The 11,979-nt window shown below is 43.4% G+C and overlaps 1 protein-coding gene across 5 annotated transcripts in view; it reads right to left on the bottom strand.

The window, feature by feature from the left end:
* Window positions 1–404: 404 nt before the first annotated feature.
* The window catches only part of PASK (PAS domain containing serine/threonine kinase), a 119,454-nt gene continuing 107,879 nt past the window's right edge, over window positions 405–11,979 (bottom strand). For 4 of the 5 annotated variants that reach the window (XM_073581201.1, XM_073581202.1, XM_073581204.1 and 1 more), the window contains exon 18: window positions 8,721–10,990. In XM_073581201.1, the coding sequence (XP_073437302.1) occupies window positions 10,917–10,990 (74 nt within the window). In that variant the 3' untranslated portion in view covers window positions 8,721–10,916. Of the gene's footprint in view, window positions 616–8,720; window positions 10,991–11,979 lie in introns of those variants that run through there. The other variant, XM_073581203.1, reaches the window with a different exon arrangement.

Raw genomic sequence — 11,979 nt, 5'->3', positions numbered from 1 at the left:
AGGGCATAAAAATTAAGTTTGAAAATTGCAAAATTTTTGCCATATTTGCATTTTTTTCATAAATAAACGCAAGTCATATCAAACAAGTTTTACGACTAACATGAAGTAAAATATGTCACTAAAAAACTTTCTCTGAATCAGCGGAATCCGTCAAAGCGTTCCAGAGTTATAACCTCATAAAGTGACAGTGGTCAGAATTGTAAAAATTGGCCTGGTCATTAAGCTGCAAATTGGCTCCGTCACTAAGGGGTTATATGTTCATTTATTATACCATCCTGTCTTTTTTTGTTGTTGTTTGTGTATACATTTGTGTTTCTTCAGAAACTTTGTTATACCATGCCTGAGCAAGGGACCTAAGAAGTTCCAAAAGCTTGCTTTGTATCATCATTTATTTTATTTTTGTTAGCCATTAAAATGTATCATAACTACAAGATTATCTTGTTTTCACACTGAGAGCATTATTTTTTCAACTGGCTAATAGGGGATCAAACCCCTTTTTTTCTTTTAGTTCCAACAGCACTTTTTTTCTTAGTGTATTTCTTAGTATCAGCCTCCTGGTGGCAGCAGCATACACTCATGATTTTCGTCTCCCAAAGAAGGCTATCTTTTCTCTTCCTAAAATAAGAAAATAAATATGGAATGACTGAATGGAAATGTGACGCAGCCTAATGACATATCATACACGGCAATTTCTGGCCCGCAGACCATATTTGGCCCGTAATGCCAGCATTGGTACCCTTCCCCCTGGCATCATACTCAGTTGTATGGCCATCCTGGATGCCCATACAGTTGAACGCAATGATGGGAAGAAGGAAGCCTTCCGCTCCCTCCCCCATTATTCTCCCTCTACATCTGACGTTTCAGCGCAGCGGACATGATGACGTTACTGTTTAGCACCCACTGTCCCGAGCAGTGGAGAGGATCAGAGTGCTTGCTGACAAGACCAAAGCAGCGACTTAAAGATTTTTTAATGTGGGTCCCTTTATTCTGTATGGAGGCCTATGTGGGGTCATTATTCTGTACGAAGGACTATGTGGGTCCCATTATTCTGTACGAAGGACTATGTTAGGCTGGAGTCTCACTAACCTGTGCAAAATACGGTATTTTACATGCGTAATACGGATCAATGACCACTAAATAGTGGTCCGTAGGTAATCCGTAAGCAAGGTGAGGTCGCGTATTTTGCGCATGTGTGTCTCCGTATGCAATCCGTATGGCGAGATTTTCTCGCAGCCTTGCAAAATGGACATTTAACGGTTTTGAGGCCTGCAAACAATTTAAATCATTAGCCTGCACCCTATTTAGACACTCAGAAACAGGTGGCTGCCTACATTCTGTACATTTCTCACCTTGCTTTCACGAGGTGTGTTGGTGTTCTTTGTGCAGCATGGCAGAGGGTCTGACATTCAATACAACCGAGCAGGTTCTCTTTACCTGGCTTTTGTCACGGCGCTTTGGCCAACCATATCCTGTGATAGTGGATCCGCGGAGGAGGAGACGCATGTGGGTACATCCACTTTTGAGGCAACGACTCACAAGAGGGCATTTTCACCGCCTCTATTCGTCTCTGCGGGAGCATCCGGACAAATTTTACCAGTACTGTCGAATGAGCATTTCCACATTTGATCGCCTCTTGGAGACAGTGCGCCCTGGGATCACCTTTCAGGACACTAGGATGCGCAAAGCCATATCTGCAGAGGAGCGACTTCTACTCACAATACGGTATGTACTCCACAACCACATTCTCTATGTTCATAATGTGTGTTAATTTATGTTTTTTGGCCTTCTTGGACAATGTTTAATACCCTCATCTTACTCAAAATATGTTTCACCTGACACACCAGAATGTTACATCTAAAATGTCCTGCATATCACTTAGTCATTGTGCCACCACATATGTGTGTGTTGTTCTCTCTCATTTCCTACCAAGTTTGGTCGGCTTGTAACTGATTTTTTTTTACTTTAGCCATTCTAACCTGTACTATTTCTGTTGTTCTACAGCTTCCTGTCCACTGGCCTGTCTTATGCCGCCCTCCACCATGAGTTTCTCATTGGAAAGTCCACCATTTCAGGCATAGTGAGGTCTACATGTGCAGAAATCTGGACAAGACTCCATCAGGTGGTCCTACCCGAGCCCAGGATGGAAGACTGGTTAAGGATTTCAAGGGACTTTGAGGAGGACTGCCAGTTTCCAAATTGTATTGGGGCCCTGGATGGCAAACATATCAGGGTGCGTAAGCCGCCGAACTCAGGGTCCCAATTCTTCAATTATAAGCAATACTTTTCTGTTGTATTGTTGGCTCTGGTAGACCCTCAATACAAGTTTATAATTGTTGACATTGGGGCCTATGGAAGGACGGGAGACTCTAGAGTCTTCAATACTTCCATAATGGGTCGGCGGCTACGCACCAACCAGTTGGATCTCCCACCACCACGCCAGCTACCAGGCTCCCCCGAACAATCAGTCCCTTATGTCCTTGTGGCAGATGAGGCCTTTCAGTTATCACGTAATGTCATGAGGCCATATCCCCGGCGCAACCTTGACCACAGGCGCAGAATTTTTAACTTGCGCCTATCACGTGCTAGGCGACTGGTGGAGTGTTCCTTTGGGATTCTTTGTGCCAAATGGCGGGTACTCCAGTCTGCCATTCAGTTGAGTGAGCAAAATGTGAATGAAGTTGTCAAAGCCTGTGTTGTTCTGCATAACTTCACCAGGATACATGATTGTTCCTCCTCTGATGGTGTTGTGCGTAGGCCGGACAATGTGCGCAGGGTGAGACCACCTATCATCCCTCAACGTAGACCGCTCTCTGGCCTCAAAGTGCGTGATATATTCACGAATTACTTTATCTCACCTGAGGGGGCAACGTCTTGGCAAGAGAATGCTGTGTCTATGTTATAATTTCTTTTTTTCAAAGTGTGTCTAAATATATATTACTCAAGCCTTTTTATGATTCTATGAGTGTTTCTTTGCATTGGTTGGTGTCTGTAAGTATGTTGTGATGGATTGTGAGAAATCACACAGAGACGTTAAGTAGAGTAGACAAATTTTTAGTTTTGCCTTTTTTTTGTTTGTTTTGCTTAAAGGCAAACATAATTTTGCCAGAACACAAATTTGGCAATGGCCAAAAAGACCTTTTGGGCCTTCTTTAACTTGGTGTAACATTAACATTACGGAAAAAAAATGCACCAAACATTATGCAATTACAACATTGCTGCATGCCTACATTAACCTTGATTAGGCAACAAAGGGTGAGCTCCATCACCAAAATAAAGTGAATAAGATAACACTCACATTTCCTCATAATGTTTTCCAATCATAGAAAGATTCCACCATGACAGGCAAGGCTACCTCACATCTTTCACACAGATATTACCTGTCTGTAGAACAGACAATATTTAAGCATGCTATACTGGAAAGGATGAAAATACAAAAATCACTTGTTAAGACATTGAGAGCGTGATATTGGGAATGCTGGTCGCCTCAAATTGGTTTACTAGAGAATGCTAATAACAAAGTTGACTACTTAACTAAAGGCAAGCACACCTTTCCTATGCATTAGCAAGTGATTAGTGTATTTTCATCTTTTCAGGTAAAACAGCATAGCGCATTTAAATATTCTTTTTTATACACACATGTAATATCTGTGTGAAAGGCGTGAGGTAGCGTTGCCTGTTATGATGGATTGTTTCATATGTTTGGAAAACATTGTTTAAAAATGTGAGTGTTAAATTATGTTCTAAATGTTGGTGAAGGAGAACACCTGTTTTTTTGTATAGATTAGAAGCACCAGTTACATGTCACTGGACATCTCCAAATTTTTGATTCATAAATCCTCATATGTAGGGGAAGGGGAACGTGGAGGAACAGCCTGTGGGTGCTGCTGGACATTGTGGCCAACATCGCCCTGTGTGGGGCCATACTGTTGCCCATGATGCTGTTGTTGTCCAGCCTCCTGGGCCTGTTGGTGATACTGCCCAGAGTAATAATGATGATGGTGAGGGGCTTCTTGTTGACTCTGGTAGGCCCGTGGCTCATACCCACCAAGATAGCCAGATCGTCCCCAACCAGGTTGGGACCAGCCTCCAACACTGGGTGGGTACAAGTGGCCATATTGGTGGGGTTGGCTTGATGAAGACATTTGGGGCTGCGGAATAGAAGGATGGGTAGGGGGAGGAAGGGGTTGAGGTGTTGGCCCACGTATTAGCGGCTGTTCAGACCCTGCTTGAGCAAGCATCTGTGTGGATGGTCTCATGCGCATTAAATTTCTTGGTGAGAGCTGCCACCTCTCCAGAAATTCAAACACCTCATATGGGGTATTGGGGGGGGTGCTTGCATCAAGCAGGATCTGAATACACCCCCTAATACGGAGCCTGACCTCACGGGTAAGGGCACGGAGATAAAGGGTGAGGCTACGTGCATAGGCCTCCTCACCATCATCTGTAGTGACTCTGGACAAGTAATTCAGCACCCCAGTGTCCACATGGGTCCGGCTCTCTTGAATGGCGACCTGGCGCCGCCTTCTTATTCGCCGTGATGCAAGAGCAGCCTGTGGGGAGGGCCTGATCTGGGCAGTTGGGCTGCTGCTCAAGTTGCCCATCTCTTCCAGGATGGGTGAGGTTGCAGCTGCAGACCGTCCTGGTGGTGTGTTGTGTCGGGCACCCATTGGGTGGTCTTGTGATGCCTCCTCTTCAGACATCCTTCTTGTAGGGGGAGAAGATGGGCCAGCCACCTCATCCCCTACAGGATCAATAATGGGCTCTGCCTCTGAGGCCGTTCCTCGATCCATAAGGTTGGATTGAGTTCTGTTATGAAATAGAACAGAGGCAAAAATACATCAATATTTTTGTCCCGGTAAAGTATTTGTGTAATGTTTTTGTGTCATGTGGTGTGAGGTATGTACTTACGGTCTCAGAGCCAGAATTGGGGCTAGGAAGTTCAGCCGGTCATAATATATATATTTCCGCTTGACATGGCCAGCATCCCCACTCCTGGACCGCTGCTGGCGTTCCCGGCGGTACTGGTCCCGGATGCTTCTCCACCGTTTCATCACATCTTCCACTGCAATGTGACAGGAAAGATTGTCAAAATCACATATTTGAGAGGTCACATTTTCAAACAGTAGTCTAGGCATGGGGCCTTCTGGGGTGTGCGTTCTACCCATGGTGGCATATGTATTTGGGCCGATACCCAGGGTCTCATTAGCTCCCCTGAAACTAATTTTAGTGGCTAGGAGGATGAGGAGCTTGTGGCCTAACCCCTAATTATGGCTGTGTGAAGCCACGTGTCACATCCTAATGTAACGGCCTCATGAGGCTAAAATTACATGCCCAGGAAGGGGGGGGGGGGCTGATTGCAGAGTCATTTTATAGCGCGCGCTAAGGTTGATGTTTTTATGGTTGCACTTACGAATTTTCTGCTGCTCATCACGTGGTCTGTCACCGAAGTCATGGTACATCTGGCGACAGATGCGCCTCCATGACGCCTCCTTTCTTGTGCGGTTCGCATAGTTTGCGTCGCGTGGGTCCCATATTTCTGGACGCTCCTGCACCAGCACAATGAGCATCTCCACATTTATGTAAGTGGACGCCATGCTGCTGCTGTACTCCGTGGAGGCTGACTTCCTGGATGTCTGGAGCGCTTTTTGAGCTCATTTGCATGTCTACGCTTCCTGATGATGGATTGGCCCATTTCCTGTTCACCAGCCAAAAGACCTGCGTATTGCTCGCAGGTCACACGCACCCATAGACTTGCATTGGCGTACTACGGGCGTAGTACGCTGACAATCGCAGCATGCTGCGAGTGGCACGGAGCGGAGGATACGGAGAAATATACGCCTGGTGCGAGTGACCCCATAGAGAATCATTGGTCCGTGTCTAATGCGTGCTTTTTGCGCCTCTCACGCACCCGTATTCCTCGCCAGTGTGACTCCGGCCTAAGGGCCATTATTTTGTACGGAAGACTATGTGCTGGCCATTATTCTGTATGGTGGACTATGTGGGGCCCATTATTCTGTATGGTGAACTATGTGTGGCTTATTATACTGTATAGAAGACTATGTGGGGCCCATTATATTATATGGATGACTATGTGGGGCCCATTATACTGTGGAGGGCTGTATGTGGGGATTACAGTTGGGGAATCACACTGTGTTGGAGTCACACTACCTTGCTGGGTGCATTGGGGAACAGTAGGGTCAGCATATTGTACGTTTGGAGGAATTCACTGTGGGGATATCATACCTTGTTTGGGGAGTCACTTTTATTGGCATCATGACTTACGGGGGCAACAAAAGGGCAATCTAGGTCTTTCAATAGGAGGAAAAATACTTTGTAAGGGCCAAAAAATTGTGAGAATATTTTGTGGGGTCACAGGTTTTTTTTTGTTTTTTTTTGGGGGGGAGGGGGGGGGGCAATTGGAACATCTACTATGGGGCCCCATAATTTATTGCTTCATATGTACACCCCTGCCTGTCAGGAAATACCCAATGCTCCAGTCCTGTGATCTCACTCTTAAAGTACATTTTAATTCTATAGATCTTGTTTGTGGAACAACCCCTTTTAAGTTTGTTTTCATATGAAATGCCTCATCGTTACATTTGATGATAAATATAAACTTCCTCAATTGTAGACATTTTTTAAATAAATATTAAGGTTGGCCTGTGACTTTGGCCAAGTTGTTAATTTTGGCCTCTGCGTATTTGAGTTTGACATCTCTGATTAGGTGGATACACGCCCGGATTCCATGCTCGTTGCAAAGTCATGTACAGTGGTGGCCAAACGTTTTGAGTCCGATACAAATTTTAGTTATCACTACGTTTGTAGATTGAGTGTATTTAGATCTTTTAGTCAGATGTTTCTAGGGTTTACTTAAGTACACATATAAGCTTATTTCACAAGACTGTCCAAAACAGTCTGAAGGAGGCTTCATCAAATAAAATAACTTTACTCAAGTCCTCTGCAGGCCAATCCCTGTACAGGGGTACTGCTATTTTCTCTGATGAAGCCCCCTTTTTACTGTTTAGAACATCAGGAATAATGATTGTCAAGAGAAGGAAAAGTGAGAGCTACCAGTAGTCCTGTGTCATACCAACAATAAAACATCCTGAGTCCATTTATGTGTGGGAGATTTTCACCCGAGGGAGTGCGCTCTTTCACTATTTTGTCATAGAACACTGCCATGAATAAAGAGTGGGATCTAAATATCCTCCAAGAGCAACTTCGGCCAACAACCCAGGAGTAATTTGGTGATGAACTATGCTTTTCCCAGCACGATGGAGACCATGTCACAAGGCAAAAGTGATAACCAAGTCGCCCAGTGAGAAAACATGGAAATTTTGGGTCCATGGCAATGTTATAAAAAATCTAAAAACACTGAAGAAGCAGACTTTGTAAAAATCAAAATTTGTCTCAGTCTCAAAACTTTTACCCGCGACTGTACAAATCCCTGAACAACAGCCGACGCTGCAGCTCTCTGGCTGAAAGAAACGTCCCACCAGCGGATACGGACCCATTCAGACCATTTTATTATTTACATACCTGATAAGGCAATCAAATTTCACAATTTTATTGTAAGAAAATAAAACAAAGTGTGTGAGTATAACAGGTTCCTGTCACAAGAGATATCCATTGCCACATTACCTACAGGAAGGGAATAGTGAGTTGCGCAAGATTGTATTTCATAAATGCCTCTTAGGGCAATAGAGAAACACTGGTGGTCCTACACGGAGATTGTGGTGTTGCATTGTGACATCCTAACCAATAGTTGTTAAAGGAGTCAAATTGTTGCCTGCGACACATCCATGACAAAAATCAACTTTGTTGGCTGTTTGGACAATCGACAATGCCCCAACAATTTTGATGTAAGTCATAGACAGGTTGCACATACGTTTCTGGTCACGAAACAAGTTGTAACCATAACCTAAAGGGAGTACCGAAAACATCATAAATGTGGCATATGCTGCAGTTGTATCAGAAATGTTTTACATTTTGCGCCAGATTGGCCGTGGATTTAAAATCCATACTGCAGGTCAAGCTACGCACAGACATCTGAGGATGAGGTCTTGGTATTTTAATACACTGCAGATTTACAACTTGAAAAATCTGCATCATATCTGTAACATGTGAACATATCCTTAGGATGCACAATGTGAGCTTAGACTTTCTTGGGTAACTGTCTTTTAAAAATAGGTATAAATCGTCATTCAGATGTCCATCCAATATTTTCGATGTACGGACTGCCGGCAGCAGGTCTCAAGACCTGGATTTAACAGCCTCAAACATTCCTACGAGTTCGGAACAGGAGACCCATTCTTAGTCCGTGCATCACGGTCCATGTTATACGGAGGCCTGAATGAAGCTTTAGCTGGATACATCATCAACCATATGCAGCAAGTAGACAATTTGGGCCCCTTCACATAGCTCTACACTGCAACCAGAGATTCACACATGATGGATCTGAGTCATCAAAGCTCGAAAGCTTCAAAAAGTCACAAAGATTTTGCGACTTTTGTCATTTTCTCACCAATTTGAATCAGCTTTGCGATTTGATATATTTGGAGCAGTAAGTTTACACCAACTATTACTTGGCTTACTTTGATGCACCAAGTTCCGGTGAATTATGGCACACTTTTTATGTCACACCCTTTCGTGCCCACTTTCCTTTAGGCAGCACCACCTTGTTAAGTATTTCAAAAAAACATTTCTTAAACATATAATAATTGTGGTGCAAAGAAAGAAACAGTTTTATTTTTTTTTGGAGGGGACAAATTAAGAGAGGTGTTCATAAGGAATAAACCTTTTTTTAAAGGCTGCAGCCAATCATAAGCCGCCGAACGGCTGCAGGAGTCACGTGACATAACAATCCTATGTGATTGCAGTGAGTGTCACCAATCCGGAAGGCAAATATACAATATTTTTTGTATTTTCTGCAACAGACTGCAGCGATTAAGAAATGGTTGTACATTAGTGCACAAAAACCTTAAGCCAGAATTCTGGAGCATGGAACATAGTCATTAATTTGTGTGAACTTTTCCCACATTTACGCTGATTGACTAACAACCAAGCTCAAGAAACCTGTTTTACAGCTAATACACATGGGTCATACAATGGCACCGATTAGCCATATGCATACTGCCAAGCACAATCCTGTTCAGATCTCCATTATCTGTGATATGCCATGTTTGCAAGCCAATAAATGGAATCTGACAGCAGCATGATGTACGGAAAGAGACCCTGATTCCAGCGATATGTCACTTAGCTTACTGATTGCAGCAGTTGGTATAGAATCTGTTTTTTTCTCCGCTGCAGATCTGGAATGCTGAGCCCTGAATAACCACGCCCACACCACTGATTGGAGGCAATCTGTGGTGGGGGCAGGGTTACACAGCAGTTGATTAGGAGGCATGAGACAGCTAGTCCTGTAGTAATAATCTCCTGCTAATAAAACACTGATTTTATGTACACAGCCTAATAAGTGACGTATCACTGGAATCAAGGTCTCCTTCGCTACATCATGCTGCTCTCAGATAACTTAGCAAAAACCTGCTGACAGATTCCCTTGAAGATTACAAATGGAGTCCACACTTTGTTGCATTAATGCTTCACAGCCGCTTGAGATGCAAGTGTGCCAGAATTAGGATCACATCTAAATCAGGGTAGCAGGATCTCCCCCAATATGCCTGGACCTGTACTGTAATGGCGCTCTTTATTGCTGTATGAGTGCACTTCCATTTCACTTTGTGACTGCAACACAGAATAAATAGAAACAAACACTTCTTTTACACACAAGTCAATGCTGGAGCCATGGTCAGTCGAAGGTGGCTGTCTCGCAGTCTAGAGTGATGAAAGCCACCCTTTATGAACTGGATAACCTGGATAAATAATGTAAAATGTGTGGGAATAAGCTGTTGCGAGTGATAAAATATAAAAACAGAGTTCAACTGGTTAACAACCAACGCTTACCAGGCCTAAAAATATAAAACGCCTAAAAATATAGATAGCTTTCCATATGGAAATTAAAAAAAACATACATGAAATAAGTCAATAAATGATGAATCTAATGTCCGGTATACAAAATTTGGCACCAACGTTTCGCATTGTCACCTGCAAAGTCTTAGCACCCACTTTGTGCGCAAGGAGTGAAGATTAGAACCTTGTAAGGGCCGAAGCCACTTATTCTGCAAATGTCTAGCAATCTTCTCCAGGTCGGCATTCATCCAGAGTTTAGTAATACTATGGACAATACATGATGGCATTCGGACATTAGAACTAACGGTAGAGTAATGGCTTGGCACCAACACCGAGAAGGTGGCTTATTCAGATGTTATCGTATATCTAGAAGAGGAGAAAGTGCTCATAAGTGTGAGATTTCTCCAGCAACCTATAGAAAGGAACACGTGAAAAAAGTGCGGAAAAACGCTTCATATTTCCTGTCCCCCAAAACGAGAAAACAATGGGGTCCGATGTAAGGTTCAAAAGCTAAGTGATTGCAGCCAATTCATTCCTACTTGGAAAGCCATGAGAAATGCTGCAGCGGGCTCTCAACTACTGGAGACCCTCTTTTTTATTCACTTTTCCGAATTAAAAAAAAAAGTAATCTTTTATTTGGAGCAATTTTACTCCATTAACTGCTCATTGCTATCATGAAGGTATTATAAAGCACAAATGGCTGGAGGCCACGGGACTGCCGTGAGTGATCGCTCGGATTGCTGGAGCAGTGCACAATCTCTAACACTGGTGGGAAATAACACACGCAGGCGTGGAGCTGTGGATCCAACGGCTGATTGCTTCAGATTTCCTTGTGCGATCACAGCCGCAGACAATCTGGGTAAAGTCAAACTTTTTTTTTTTTTTTTTTTGTGTCAATGAGACAGGAGCGAGCAGTATTTCTTCTTATACGTCCACTGGAGACGTAATCACTCTGCTTCCTTTACAACTTCCCCGCTACAATCAGAGCTATGGCTGCTGGGGATCGGCTTCAATCCTTCATCTGTACACATAAATGCAAAAAAAAAGAAAGAAGTTTTTATTAAGATTGTCTGAAGATTAAAATATGGAGATTGTAGGATCTTGGGGGATTTTTTCCCTACATGTATTTAGAATATATCCGGGATCAATTAAATGAAATGCACCCGTCCTAAAGGTATGGCAGATCACTAGGGGCGGCTGTGTAGGTGGTGAACGGTAAAGAGGACACTACACCATGCCCTTTATTCTCAGAAATGGCAGCACTTCACTATATGCCAGCACATTAGGAGATTGGAAAGCCCCTTTTAAAGGAATCTGTCTGCAGTTTTTTTTTAATGAAATCTGATAGCAGCACAATGTAGGGGCAGAGACTCTTATTCCAGCGATGTGTCACTTCTTGTTTTGAATGCTGTCATTTTGATACAATCACAGTTCAATTAGCAGAGCTCAGAATGCTGAGCTGCGTATAACCCTGCCCACACCACTGATTAGCACCTTGCTGTGTACACTGTGCATAGCCAGAAAGCTGCTAATCAGTGGTGGGGTTACACAGAGCAGTTGACTATGAGGCAGGAGACAACTAGTCCTGTAGCGATAATCTCCTGCTGATAAAATACTGATATTATTGAAAAAGCAACACATAGCCCAGTAAGTGACACATCACAGGAATCAGGGCCTCAGGCCCTACATCACGCTGCTCTCAGATTACTTAGTAAAAACACTGCAAATTTCCTTTAAATATCATGTTTCTCTATCCACTGTGGCAGCACTGGGGTTTATATGGGAGAGACAGACTTCCATGTTGGTGAAATTTCCAAAACTTTATTTAAAGCAGCTATCTTGGGTATTCTAGACTGCCCAGTCATCAGATGGTGGTCGGGGTGCTGACCAAAAGAATTTTCAGAATCCTATTTAGGACTCCCAGGCTTTTTATGTGTATAGACAACTTGTAAATAGCTCTTGGTATGGCGTTTAATATCAGAAGAGGATGGCTGCTCCACGGTGACTACA

This window comes from Dendrobates tinctorius, unplaced genomic scaffold (genome assembly GCF_039654945.1).
Source record: "Dendrobates tinctorius isolate UK_male_01 unplaced genomic scaffold, ASM3965494v1 ptg000069l, whole genome shotgun sequence".
Taxonomy (NCBI): Eukaryota; Metazoa; Chordata; class Amphibia; order Anura; family Dendrobatidae; genus Dendrobates; species Dendrobates tinctorius.
Note: the sequence above shows the minus strand (reverse complement) of the source record. Positions and strands in the feature narration are given on the sequence as shown.